Raw genomic sequence first — 14,069 nt, forward strand, 5'->3', positions numbered from 1 at the left:
CATTTTCTATAGCTCTTCAAAGAGGCTGAAGATTATATTATCTATACTAAATATAATCTTTATGTATCTAAAGAACCTGACTAGCCTAAATATAAATATGACAAACATATGTGACTATTGATTTATAATTCTGGATACCTATCTAACTTGAAGACTAAGAGAATAAACAACTGTGCAATAAATGAAGACAATGACTTCCAAATGTAAACAGTGTATATCATTACATAAGCAATATATAAGTATCTTAATCAGAGGTAGAAATGTACATTGCAATATGGTAAATATATATATCAATACATAAAAATGTTTTAAACAGAGGTAGAAGCATACACGCATACAATATTCAATATAACTTAACTTTGTAAAAGCCCTGGTTTAATATGATGTGCTGCACACAGAGAGAGAAAACAAGGGGAGGTCACCTGGATTCCCAGGTCCTTCTTCCTTGGCCCCAGGTGGCCACACCCACCCAATGTGATTGGCTGAGCTTCCCCATCAGTCAACAGAGTACAACAACAGCTTAGACCATTTTAGAACAGCCTTGCCAACCCCAAACCAGGCAGAAGATAGCTGTCTAGAACCCATTAATAACTCCAAAAATTAAACATTAAAACCAGAACTTGAAATTAGGCAAGGGTCTTGTGAAAAAGAAATGTTGTACTAGAAAGAAGAAATATAAATGACCAAACATAGTTGAAAAAAAGAAAGATTAGCATCTTAGTCATCAGGAAAATGCAAGTTGTAACTACACTGAAATGATATCTCATCTCATGCTTCATAGTTATTATGAAGAAAATAAATACTGGTGAAGGTATGGGGTAGAAAAACCTTTATACACAGCTGGCAAGAATGGAAATAAGAATATTTAAAAAGTCCCAAGCCTGTATCATATGAATCTAAATGTCTTAATAAATATACCTTCAATTTAAACCATTTTAATAATGTTGAATCACTGACAGTCTGACTATTTAGGGCTGCCATGATAGGATCTTTAAAGTCTCTTGCCTTGTAAAAAATAATCTAGGATCTACTTAATGAAATACACATAAGAAATAATAGCAGCATCTAAAATCTGTTTGTGAATAGCATCACCCTTTGGTATGCATCCATTTGTATATACGTTAATCTGAATTACAAGTATAATAATAGTAACTGAAATAAAAAAGTTACCTTAAGCACAGATAAGATGGTGCATCAATGGCCACTTATCAGTCTCTTTTTCCCAGATGAGCAGGCTTTCTGCCTGACTGCATGGCAGTTACCAACATATCATTCTTTTAATATTGTATTAGTCACACAGAAGTAGCCACTTTTGAATAAGTAGTAAATAGTATTTTAAAATGATAATTGTCTTGTATTGATTAAAGTCTGCATATTTAGCTAAAATGCCGAATAATCCTATGTCACCTTCCTTAAGTAATTTCCCAGAATTCAGTCTACTGTTATGCTGAAATACTGTGAATCAAGCTATGAATTTTATGAGTAAAACATATTTTTCTATTGTGTGCAAGATGACTCAAAAAGGGGGGAAAAAGACAAAATAAAACCAAAACAAATGAACAAAATAAAATAAAATAAAACCAATCTGTTGTGCGGTCTTTAGAGTTCTATTTTCTGCACATGTGCTATGAGAACCTAATCTGTTGTGCAATCTGTAGTTCTGTCTTCAGTGCCTGTGCTGTAAGAAGGGTCCTGCTCCCTAAGTTGCCCTCTGAACTTCACAAATATAAATGCAGAGGCCATCCATACAATTTATTGATCCATAAATAAATAAAGATTGAAAACAAAATTAAAAATTCTTTTGGCTTCATCTCCCCCAACCTTATATTTTCATGTTGAAAGCAGCAAAATATAGAAAAGACATTTGTCATAAGATGCCACTAATCATTATGTAAAATAAAGTTTTAATATTGAAACTTAATGCAAATGAAGCTCAATGAAATTATTCTTTTATGTGAATAATTATCAAATTATACTTATAAAGTAAAATTTATGAAATGTAATTATTCATATCAACATTTATTTTTGTCATGGACTACTTATTAAATTGCTAAATGGATTTCTACAAATGAAATAGATCAAAGTTTATTTTTCAAAATCAAGTTGCCAGAAGCCAGGGACGAAATAAAAGGATTTTGAAAATCCAGACAATGAATTAAAAAGAATAATGAATGAATTTTTAATCCAGTGTGCGTGATTTACAGAGCATGTTTTATATTCAAAACTTGACACAGTTTTGTAACGATTCAGATGCTGTCTGAGCTAGATGCTCTCTGAGCTTTAGTCTATGTTGCCAAAGTAGAAAAAGGCAAATGAGAATGTTTAAAGCTTGTTGATACTTGCAATACAGACATCATAATCTACCCATTTCTCTTCTTTTTCCCATGTATAACCATATGCCGATGACTACCTCTGTCTTTATTTGAAATATAAATTAAACGTAACAGTAACTTATTGTAGAAACTCTTCAATGTGTTTTACTGCTTTGACCGAGGCCACTCTTTGGAAAAACAGTGGACTTTCCCTGGATATCATTTTAAAATGCAGTGAAGGCTTAATTCTATCCCTCACTTGTATGTGTGTTTGTGTGTGTGTGTGTGAGCACACGTGTATGTGCCTGTGTATGTGTGTACATGCTTGCCATGCATGTTAGAGACAATTTGCCCAGTTGTTACTCCCTTTCTAGCATGTGTGCCCTGCAAGCCCTTGGCCTGGATGGCAAGTCCCTTAACTGCTGAGCCCGGTTGCTGGTCCCTAAATGACTTTCTCTATCCTTGTTCTCCTGCAGCACACCTTATATTCTAATGACCCTCCTGTTTGATATGGTGTGTACTGTTTATTGTCGCTTTTATGACATCATTTTTATAGTTTATTTCAGAAAAAAAAATCCTACCACTTAGTAGTTGTTTGAATTTGGATAAGATGACTAAATTTTTCTTTGTAAAGCCACTGAAAGAAAATGTACTTCTGGGCTAAAACTAAGCATGAAAAATTTCATCTGAGAGGGACAATTTGTCAGAAAATTATGAGGAGGTGGAAACAGAGGGCTATAATGGAAGTGGTCTTGCCACATTAACTAAATCATTCACTATCATAAACTCTGTAATAAATCCACAGACCACACTTCAGCTGTGCCGCTGCCTGCTAGAGGCACTCACCCGCAGAAGAGCTGTCTCTCTCCAGAAGGTGGTGCTCCACCTCACTCCATGGTGAGCACCACGGGCCATGCACTGAGGAATGAATCAGGACAATGGAAATGACAGTGTAGAAGGGTCACCAAACTCCACTATCCTAGCTAAACTTCAGAGGGCTCTTGGTGCAATTAGTTACTCAAAACCCAGGAAGATTCCGTCCAAGCAGTCCAATGCATAGACTGCAATCAGCGGCTAAAATGGGCTTTCTGGAAACCGCTATACAGTTAGTTTGTAAAGAAGGTATTAATAAGTGATAATGTCTTATGCATTAGTTGGACCATATACTACATTAAAAGTGTTGAAATTGGATAATAGTTGTAGAAGCCTGAACTCCAGGGCAGGTAAAAAGTCAGATGCGGCCGCTTGCATTTGAAATCCAGCACTCTTACAAGAGAGATGAGAGCCTGAGACAGGAGAATTTGGAGAAGCCTGAGGGCCAAGTTTGCTGGCAGCAAATGAGAGCCCCACCTCAACGAAGCGGGAAGTGAGAACCAGCTCTCTAAAGCTGCCCTCGTCTTCCACAGCTTAAAGCACCTTGCACGCACACACTCACACTTTGAGAACGCACCGCGGGGTTCTAGACAATGTGACTTCAGAGAACATACCATCCTTCAGCATCAGCCTTCATCTTCCAAACTGGATATGATAGACTTTAGTATGTTATGCTGTTCAGTAATCTCTCAGTCTATGAAACATTTAGTCTTGACAAACTATATGCTTGTTTAATCTGAACTTTTGGCATCTTAAAATTTACTCTTTTATTTTTAAGTATTATAGCTTATGGGCTCTAATTCAGAGCATTCTAAAAATAATTTACAGTACAGTATCACAATGCAGTTATAATAGTAGCTGTTCTGTCTTCGCAGAAAATGCATCTACCATATGAACTAACTCTATTCTTGCTATAGAAGTTGACAAGGATATCTTAGACATGCAGAGTCTCAATAAGTAAGAAAATGAGTAAATGGTGATTAAATGTGTGTCACTGATAATGTTAACATGAGTGAACACGATGACACAAACCTTGTGGGAAGCTTGCTTCATCCGTACTGTGACCATGAAAGAAATTTGGAAGGTGTACAATCAAGAACAGATATTCCACTTAGGACCAAAATTAAAATTAACTATTGTATATTTTAAATGGATTCTAAAGGGGAATTAGGTCTGTGGTAGAAGGACCTAAAGATCTGTGTTTTGACCATGCTAGCTTGGAAAATAAACAGTTTAATGTTATTAAAATAGTGCTGACCCTTAACAGCATATCTGCTTCTCACAGTTTATAAAGTATTTTAACTATGTGAATATTAAATTAGAATTTTATAAGAAATATTTAATACCCTTTTCTAATATAAAAAGGTATTTCACTCAGAAAAATGTACCACATAAAAACAATTTTAATTATTAACCACTAGCAATGCTTGAGCTTAATATTTGTCATTATTCTCAGCTTTTAATGAGAATATTATTATCACATCTATAAAAATTGACTTTAAAATTTTTAAACAGGGTCACTTGTTTCATACTCTTTAAAGTCCTGTGCAGTTAATAGTATCATCACTCTCTCAGAGAAGAAGAATCTGGAACTCAAGAGTAATCCAAAGTCACCCTGCTAAGCAGCCAGTCATGGCCTCTTGGTGCAAAGCTAATGACATTAAATCTTAAAAACATTGTCAGCAGCAATTAGATCAACATATGCATTTACTTACTTATTCACATGTCTTCCTAGAAGTTATTTTATCTGCCTTGGATTATTTTATTCTCAGCTGCATTAGAAAGGATCTAGTTAATCAGGTGGTCTAGCCTATATCTCTCAGGATGGGTCAAAAAATGACTAAAAACAGTAATATCCAATTCAAAGTTGTTAGTGTAATAGTTATGAAGCACTTTTATTTCTTGCTTATTTATTCAACAACTTAGAATAAGGTGCAGTAATATTATATTCATTTCAAAAAGTAGAAAGTTGAGCCACAATTTAATTAAGTATGACACAGGAAATAGACAGATAGTTAGATAGATAGTTAGACAGATAGTTAGATAGATAGTTAGATAGATAGATAGATAGATAGATAGATAGATAGATAGATAGATAGACAGACAGACAGACAGACAGACAAACAGATACACCAGGAACTAGCCTAAGAAAGAAATGTTTGGCATTGGGACCCATGCTTCTATTGTTATTTTACTGTTATCAACACTTCTCAGTGTTCTAGTAGGTGGAGTCTGGAGTCTAGAATCACACTTATTTTCTGTAGCATCAGGAGGCAGATTTCATATTTCTAGAGGGCTTGTAAACAAATAGGAAAACAGAGGATCCAGGGAATTGTATAATTTACCAGTAACTGCCAGTCTGTGGAGATAATTACTTCGTCCTTTGTCAAGACAGAGGAAGTGTTATTAAAGTATCTGAAATCAAATAAAATACTATGTGTGTGTATTTGTGTGTGTGTGTGCAGAAAATTCTCATTTTCACAGTTTCCACTGTTGGAATCTGCAGCTAATAAAATTCAAAGAATCTATTTTCAAAGACAATTATCTTCCTCAAGTACTTTGGACTTCTGGTAGGGAATAACTATATTTATTCTCCCACCACACAAAGTAGTTACTTTGAGTGAAAGAAAGTCCTGGAGCTATGTTTTTTTGACAAGAGAAGGAGAGGAGATTCCAACCAACACTAAATGGATTGCAGTTTGAAGTAGCTTTTCTAAAGTACTTTTTTATTTCTGCTTTACTGAGAGAAAAAGAGAAGCATTAAATCAGAGATCTCTCTGTAACATTAACTGGATTATTGTTAATCACAAATGTTCAGCCCCATAGGAAATAACACACAGTGTAAATACCTATCAGAGAACAATATAAGGCACTTCGGCTATATTCTGAGATTTAGTATACTCCACTATGATTGGGACAGGTGACAAGGGCAGAAAAGAGAAGTATATTTTGATCACTAGTCATTAAATACCAATGCAACATATTAAATCCTATCACAAGGATATCCATATGAATAAAGACATGAATTTTAGAAAAAGAAAAAAAAGTATGACAGAAAGGGACAGAAAAATCGACAGAAATATCAAGAATTTCCATGAGGGGCTGGAGAGATGGCTCAGAGGTTAAGAGCATTGCCTGCTCTTCCAAAGGTCCTGAGTTCAATTCCTAGCAACCACATGGTGGCTCACAACCATCTGTAATGGGGTCTGGTGCCCTTTTGTGGCCTGCAGGCATATACACAGACAGAATATTGTATACATAATAAATAAATAAATATTTTAAAAAAAGAATTTCCATGAAATAAGGCATCTCATCTGAGATTTAAGTTTAAGGTTAGTTTTCTTGGTCTTGACTCTAAAGTGTTAAATTTGTAATGACAATCAATGAAACCATTCCGGGAACAAATTTTGGTGTTAAATGTCAAGGTTATTAGACTTGTATTTAGCCACAGAACTTACTTAACCTGGTATCTGTGTACCTCCCATCAATAGTGATCTATGGCAAGGTTTGTATGCTTATCATTTGTGATGGGAAATTAAACAACCAAACGAAAATATTACAAAGTAAACCGACTATTAAGAGGAGAAATAATCACAGTAGATTTATTCTTAGAAATTTACAATAGTAAATAGAAACACTGCATTTTATCCATTCAGGGGGAAGAGCTTTTTCCATAAAAGTTATATTTTGTCTAGAGTGTAGGAACACAATAATAAAAACAAACTAATTGTAATGAATATGATAAGGAGAAAAATAATAACACAAATTAAACCTATGGTTACTTCAAATTTCAACTTCCAATATAACTGCCTTCATCTTTGCATGCTAGGTATAATAATAAAAGATAAAAGAAGATAGAAAATTTCTCTTAAAAGTGATTTGATTTAGAGACTCTGGAGACTACATGAAAATGAGTTTTGCAAGGACAGAGTAACTTGCGAGAGCATATTGTAGGTGTTTTTAGCCTTATCAGATAGATTGATGAGAGTACTGAAAGCTGTCTCTAGGCTAATGATGAAGATAAAAGACTACTGGTCTCAAGAGTGACATGAGACAAGATGATACTCTTAACAATTGATTAAAAAAACCCACAAGGTTTTAAACTTGGAGATTTTTTTATGAATAAATATATGTAATATTTATAATCCGAACCGCAGAAGAAGCACTTTAAAGAAATTAAAACATGACAGAGAAATCAGAAATGACTCTATGAACTAAATCATAAAGTGTAAAAACTATCCTGACAAGATTGGTTATCTTGGGTTTATATACCATTTAATATTTGAAATAAAGAAGATCAGGTGATGAAGTTTATTTCCAACAATTTTTTTTCTTATTAATTCTGATTTTTAGGCATTAAAAGAAAATTCACTTAAGGATTTATGTAAAATGTATATAAAATATTAATGAGTAAATAATTTTTTAATAAAAAACTATTTAAAAATAGATAAAACAATAAATAAAAATTCATATCAGATTAAGATAATGGAACCAATATGTAGTATCAGAACGTACTGATCTGTGGAGACTACATCAAAATATGAGGAGGATTCTAAAAATGATGCAATTCAGAAACTTGGCTTAATGCTCTATCATTATAAGAATGATTTGAGCATATTCTAAATGTCAAGTAGATGTGGTATTTCGAAAATGACACTAGCAATATATAGATGTTTGAATTATGCATTGCACATGTCCACTTTAATTCAAAATGACTAAAATACTCAAACCTCTTTTCCTTAGGACTTCCTATTAACCAGAATTCATTCAACTAATCATATCACTCTTCAGATATGTATTTGAAATGTCTACATTAGCTGGTTATCTTAATTATTTTCAAGAGAGCATTGTTAGTTTCTCCATCATGAAGTTCATCTTGTGGGATTCCCTTACACTTACTAGGTGGCATTTATAACCTCATTCTTTTAAGAAATATTTGTTATTTATTAGTGATAATTTCATACCTGTATAGAATATATTATGAACACAATCATCCCCCATCTACCTTTCCAAATTTCCCCATGATTCATTACTAAATCATATCCTATAAAATTATATCACAGGAGATATATATCAACAATTTTCATTGTCATTATTATTAAGATAAATACTTCATGGTTACATAAAGCATTTTCAGTTTTCAAATACAAAGTTGATTTACTTAGAATAGGATCTGAAGCAAGAAGAGCAATGCCTAAGCTGAAAAGACTGTTAGATAGACTTATTAAGCTCCTTAATTTGTATCGAAGAGTGAGGATATACCAATTATCTACTGACATCAGCAAAGCCTCTTGCAGCTAGATTTTACTGATCATGGGAAAATGAGCTTTACTGAGTTAAAATGAACTCAGTCCTATTATTACTAACTCTCAAAGCCAGGAAATTATGATTTTTATCTCTCCTGTTCTTTTCACCCTGCAGTATTAACTCATTTCCTTTGTCTTGGCTTTCTGCTACTGGGCATCTCAATAAGCAGAATGATTTGATTTGTCACCAAATGAGAACTTGGAGTTAATAAGGTCACATCAATCACATGGACCATGAGTTTTACTAGTCATAATGATGTTATTTAAGCAACATCATAAAACATGCTCTTGCGTTGACTGGTTCTGATCAAAACACTCCATTTTGAAAACAATAACATATCTACTTTGCTCAAATAAAGAATGTTAACAGGAGCAATCCCCAACATTCCCCATGTAATGGAAGGGATGAAGAAAATGAATGCATTTGGTATAGACCAGTAAGACTCTCCAAAGAACTTACATGTTATTTTCCGTCCTTTATCAACAACTATGTCTGGTATGCACGTGGTAAAGGAAGCCACAATACTGTACTAAGAAAGCAAAATCTTCACTTTTACTGCTCTATGTAAGAGGATTATAAACTAGCTCAGAGTTTGGAACTGTATTTAACTTAATCTATTCTATTTAAGACCGCAATACTATCCAATGACTTAAATTCCGAATTTCTCTGAAAATTATGACTAACTATATTGGGACAGATTGGCAATTAGAAATATTATCTTGACACAGCCATAACTTCATTTGCATGAGGCCATATGCAAATAGTTCAGAAGTTAAAAAAGGAGTTTTCTATTTTAATATGAGTAAGACCAAGATTTAAAGAGTAAATGAAGAAAAGTGCAGCAAATGAAAATAAGACCGCGAGAAAAAGAAAATTATCATTTTTCATTAATCCCAAGACTAGGTTGCAATTCAGTGGCATCTAAATTTGGACCAACTGGGGATCAAATTATGTAGCTCCATGGGTGCCAGAAACCCCAGGGTTTACAAGAATCCTGAAGACGCAGGTGATGCTTTCATTTACAACCCAAGAATGGCTTTGTAGGTCTTTATGTCAGCATGGGACAATGCCTAGAAGTCTGAGGCATGCATCCATGTAATTATGTGGTTAGTATGCTTTATAATAATTTTAAAAATGTTTTAGAAGCTAACCTGGCTTGAAGCTAAGCATTCCCATATTGTGCTCCCTTGGATAGAGCAAGACTTTCTACTGTGACAGAGTTTATCTGCTCTTTCATGAACTTTGAAAGATGGCTCTTGATAGAAGAAACCACACGATTAGTTCATAATAGTTAGCAATAGTATTTATTATTTCATTAAAAGATATTTAAGCTGCTACTTTAATTCTAATCACACAGTATGTGGGGAAATGCTTATACCTACAAAGCAATTATATTTTAATTACATTTTGGCTTAAGATTTTTTTTTCTTTTTTTTTATTTTATTTTTTTTTGGCTTAAGATTTTTAATAATAAAAGAATATACCTTGGTCAGTTCCCCTAACTTGTAAATGCAATTCTTATTTTATATATATATATATATATATATATATATATATATATATATATACATATATATATATTACATGAGTATCTTATATTTATTTATATGTAATACTCATAATATATACATATATGTTTGATATTATTTGGCTTTGAATTATTGAGGAAATAATGTTGGAAAATACCATTAGTATACATTAGTTTAGATGGTACTTACTTAAAATAAGAGAAAATTTTCTTCAGAGCTTTGAACATGTCATTTACCATGCAACGAATCAACCAGTAGTGCAGACACTAGGGAAAGTACAAACAGAATACAGAATACAAATTCCATGCGCAAATTTCTCCAAACAGCAGGAGAAACCAGGCCAGGAAATGGACAATGGTATGTTTTGGATAGTTACCAGTAACTCTGAAAGAAAAACTACTTCTGCACCTCATCCCCTACAGAATTTCCTTCCCTGATCTTAGACCATAGATTCCAAAATATTTCTAAAATACATTTCTGTTTGTCTGTTTTAGAAAAGCATGAAAACATATGAGCTTCCCATTTGCCTAGGTGTTCTTTTATAGTTTATGTCTAGTTTCTGCACCTGCAATGTCTCACAACAAATGGAATAATGTCTGGGATTATTTTTTTTTTGTGGATATAGTTTCTTGGTCTGTTATCTTAAACTTTGTTTCTCTTGGGTGGTAGGTTATGCCACCTGCCCACCCGGGTTCCTTCCACACCTGTGAGCAACATCCTTTACTGTGACATGATGCTAAGCTCATTCCCACAGTGAGACTGTATTTCAGTGTAGAATACTGCATTAACAAAGTGATGTTTTTGTTATCATTGTTAAGTATACAGTAGAGTTTAAGAAGTAATAAACAACCAGTCTGATACATCGATTTCAACGAAGTCAAACTAGCCAAATTTAGTTTTCCCTATGAAAACACAGGGAATATGAATAAGAAAGTGTAAGTAGCAAGATATACCAACCCGTCTTGAAAGATATCTAAATTGTGTGAGCAAAGACACAACAGAATGGCTTAAAAAGAGTCCTGAAATATTCAAGTCCTGAGTTTGAAAATGTAAACCGAGCTAAGTTTGACTTTTCTAAGATGCCAAGTTTTTCTTATGCTCGTCACATTATAGATTTATTATACAATTCAATAACATGAAACAAAACTCACCAGTAAATTCCAGAATCATTTTGCTATTAAGCTATTACTAATCATAAAGTAATTTCACTTCTAGCCTATTTGTATTTCATCTTCTACATACCGAGCACAAGTTCAAAAGAATGTAATGACCTTGACAGGTCAGTTACCTCATGATCCATTTATTACTGGAAAATGTCCATGCCTTAAAAGGCAAATAAAGATAAATATAGAATGACAAACTATATCAAGAATAATCCAAATGTGATGTTTTAGAATATTATTTTTAAAACGCCTTTTTATGTTGTTCAAGTGTAACAAGGATTGATTAATGTATATTATACAAACACATACTGAATTGTTTATGAATCAAGCTACTCTTCTATTATTATAATCAAAATTTTCCAGTCCTAAATGACAGGTAGAATATCATACGCACACCAAATATAACATTGTTCAAAGTAATTCTAAAATAAAATATATGATAACTTTGGAAACTTAATGGCATATACTTATAAAGAATAAAATGAACCAATTGCAGTTGAAAATGACAATAAAGTAAGACCATCTTTGATCCCAAAACAATAGATGTAAAATCATGGTGGTACTTACCACAGTGAAATTCATAACCTTCAATATCCATATTGTCATGGCTAAGTTAACTATCATGGTAACCAACAGCAGAAGGACAAAGAAGTATAAGCACCTCTTTCGCCATCCATAAATCCCCACAGGGTAAAGTTGTGCATTCTCAGTCCTCTGCAGGTTGTTCTGCTGTGTCGCTAGGATATATTGTTCTCGTGTCATCTGGAAAGAAAGAGAGAAAGGAAGAAAGAGAACAGGAGTGAAGGAGGAAGGGATGATGGTGTGAAGGAACAAGATGGAGGGAGATAAGAAGTGTTTGGTGAAGAGAAAGTAGGAAGGCAAATAAGCATGAGAAAGAAATTAGGGGTGAGGAGAAGAAGGTGAGGGGGTGGTTGAGCAAGGTAAGTATGAAGGGAAGGTGCAAATTTTATAGAGCAGAAAAGCAGGGGGAGAGAGTACACAGAGAGGGGGGGAGAAAACAAGGAAGAGGGAGAAGAGAAAGGGGGAAAGATAAAGATTAATATTAAACCAATCTTTAGTTTTTATATTTAAAATGTATAAGTCAGCTTAAAGATGATCGTTGAATACTAATTATTTCTGTGTATTTGAAATGGAACAACAACCCTCAAATTGTTCTCATTAATGTTACCAGCACAATCTTTCAGTTGACTCTCCCATAAGATACACACTATTTCCAGGCATACCTATTTAATTCCCACAAAGCACTTTTCTCTTTTGAGTCAATGGACTCTGAGAATTGAGTCCTGGCACCATTGACTCAGCATCCCTATGCAATGACTCCGCATCCCTATGCATCCCAAGATTCTTTACCTTTCTCTGAAAAGACAGCACATGAATTGCTAAGTGTATATCTTTACATGAAAATATCAGCAGGTTGTCAAGAAAGTATGGGAGGAAAACACAACTAGCATGGATTTAGATATTTTCTAAATTTCATACCTTTAGGTAATAAACTTTGTCCTTATCACCTTCCCATTCCCTCTGCCACGTCCCCCTCCTGCTGACAACTATTTCCTAGCAAGTCCCCATCCTAAAGTGTTCTTTGTGTGTATCTGTGACCCACTGAGTTTAATTAGACCTTTTGCTGAAGGGTTGGTAGAGTGTCATCTATTTGTTCAAGGGCAATTTATCATTGACCGCACCACTGAAGAAAATGGCACTTCCTTCCTTTCATCTGCTAATTCACAAAACTTTAATTCAGAACTTTGTTAGTTATTTGAGATATATTGAAATTTGTTGCAAAATATGGACTCTTCAAAGAGCACCAAGTCCCACACAATGGTATAATGGTGTGAACAAAAGATAGTTGTGGAAAAGGGAAGATGATATTTCTTGGTAATAAATAAATTAAGGCCTAAAATTATTTCTGAAGGACAATAACTTGCTTATTGCCTTGGACGCTGTAATCAAGGGTAAAGAAGTCAAAGACAATTTTCTGAGATAAATCTTAGAAAATACCTTCAGTATCCACTAATAAAAATTTTATCCTTTTAAAATTTTACATATTATGATTTTTGAATAGAAATGTAATAGTTTAACTTATATTTATGTCCCAAATGTATTGATTATCATTTGTATTTCAATTAAGAATTAATGACTGTTTAAAATAATAGATAATAAATTATACAAAAGTTAATAGTAAATTATTTTTAAAATAGGTAAGCACATGGTGCTATTTCATAAAGCAGTAAAAGACTCATTAAGAGTGTCTGCTTCTAACAATTATAAAAATGAATCTAGAATAGAAAACTAAAAAAGTATCATTGAATTAAGCTTGTCTGTTGTTGATTATCATTTTAACTGGGCAAAGATATGTTACATTTTTTTATGCTGCAGAATATTGCTTTAACTGTGGAAAGGTGAGAAACTTTGGTTTGTGCTGCGTTTGTTTAATTATGTAAAGATGTGTTGCATTTGCTTCTTCTTGCCTGCCTAATGCACCTGATTGTTCTAATAAGGAAGCTGAGAGGCCACTACCTAGGCAGGAGAAAGATTAGGCAGGGCTTCCAGGAAGAAAGAACAGATAGCAGGAGAAATCTAGGCTCTCCAGAAGGAAGAAAAAGAAAATAGGGAGGAGAGAACAAAGATAAAACCTCCTGGTCAAGAAGCCAGGCAGCCAGACACAGAAATAACAAGAAAGTATCTAAAGTTAATCAGCCCTGTAGCAAAAGGTAGATAAAGAGATACAGGTTTATTTAAGTTTAAAGAGCTAGACAGAAATGTCCCTAAGCTAGAATGAGAAATCAAAACTAATGATAAGTCTCTGTGTCATGATTTGTGAGCCGGTTGGTGCCCAAAAAGAAGTCTAGGTATACTTGTCCTTA

The 14,069-nt window shown here is 33.7% G+C and overlaps 1 protein-coding gene across 2 annotated transcripts in view; it reads right to left on the reverse strand.

Moving 5' to 3' along the window:
• The window catches only part of Sgcz (sarcoglycan zeta), an 825,698-nt gene that overhangs the window by 247,072 nt on the left and 564,557 nt on the right, over positions 1 to 14,069 (reverse strand). Inside the window, exon 2 of one of the 2 annotated variants that reach the window (XM_075986547.1) lies at positions 11,752 to 11,946. In XM_075986547.1, the coding sequence (XP_075842662.1) occupies positions 11,752 to 11,946 (195 nt within the window). The remainder of the gene's footprint in view (positions 1 to 11,751; positions 11,947 to 14,069) is intronic. The other variant, XM_075986548.1, reaches the window with a different exon arrangement.

Source organism: Microtus pennsylvanicus, chromosome 9 (assembly GCF_037038515.1).
Source record: "Microtus pennsylvanicus isolate mMicPen1 chromosome 9, mMicPen1.hap1, whole genome shotgun sequence".
NCBI classification, from domain to species: domain Eukaryota; kingdom Metazoa; phylum Chordata; class Mammalia; order Rodentia; family Cricetidae; genus Microtus; species Microtus pennsylvanicus.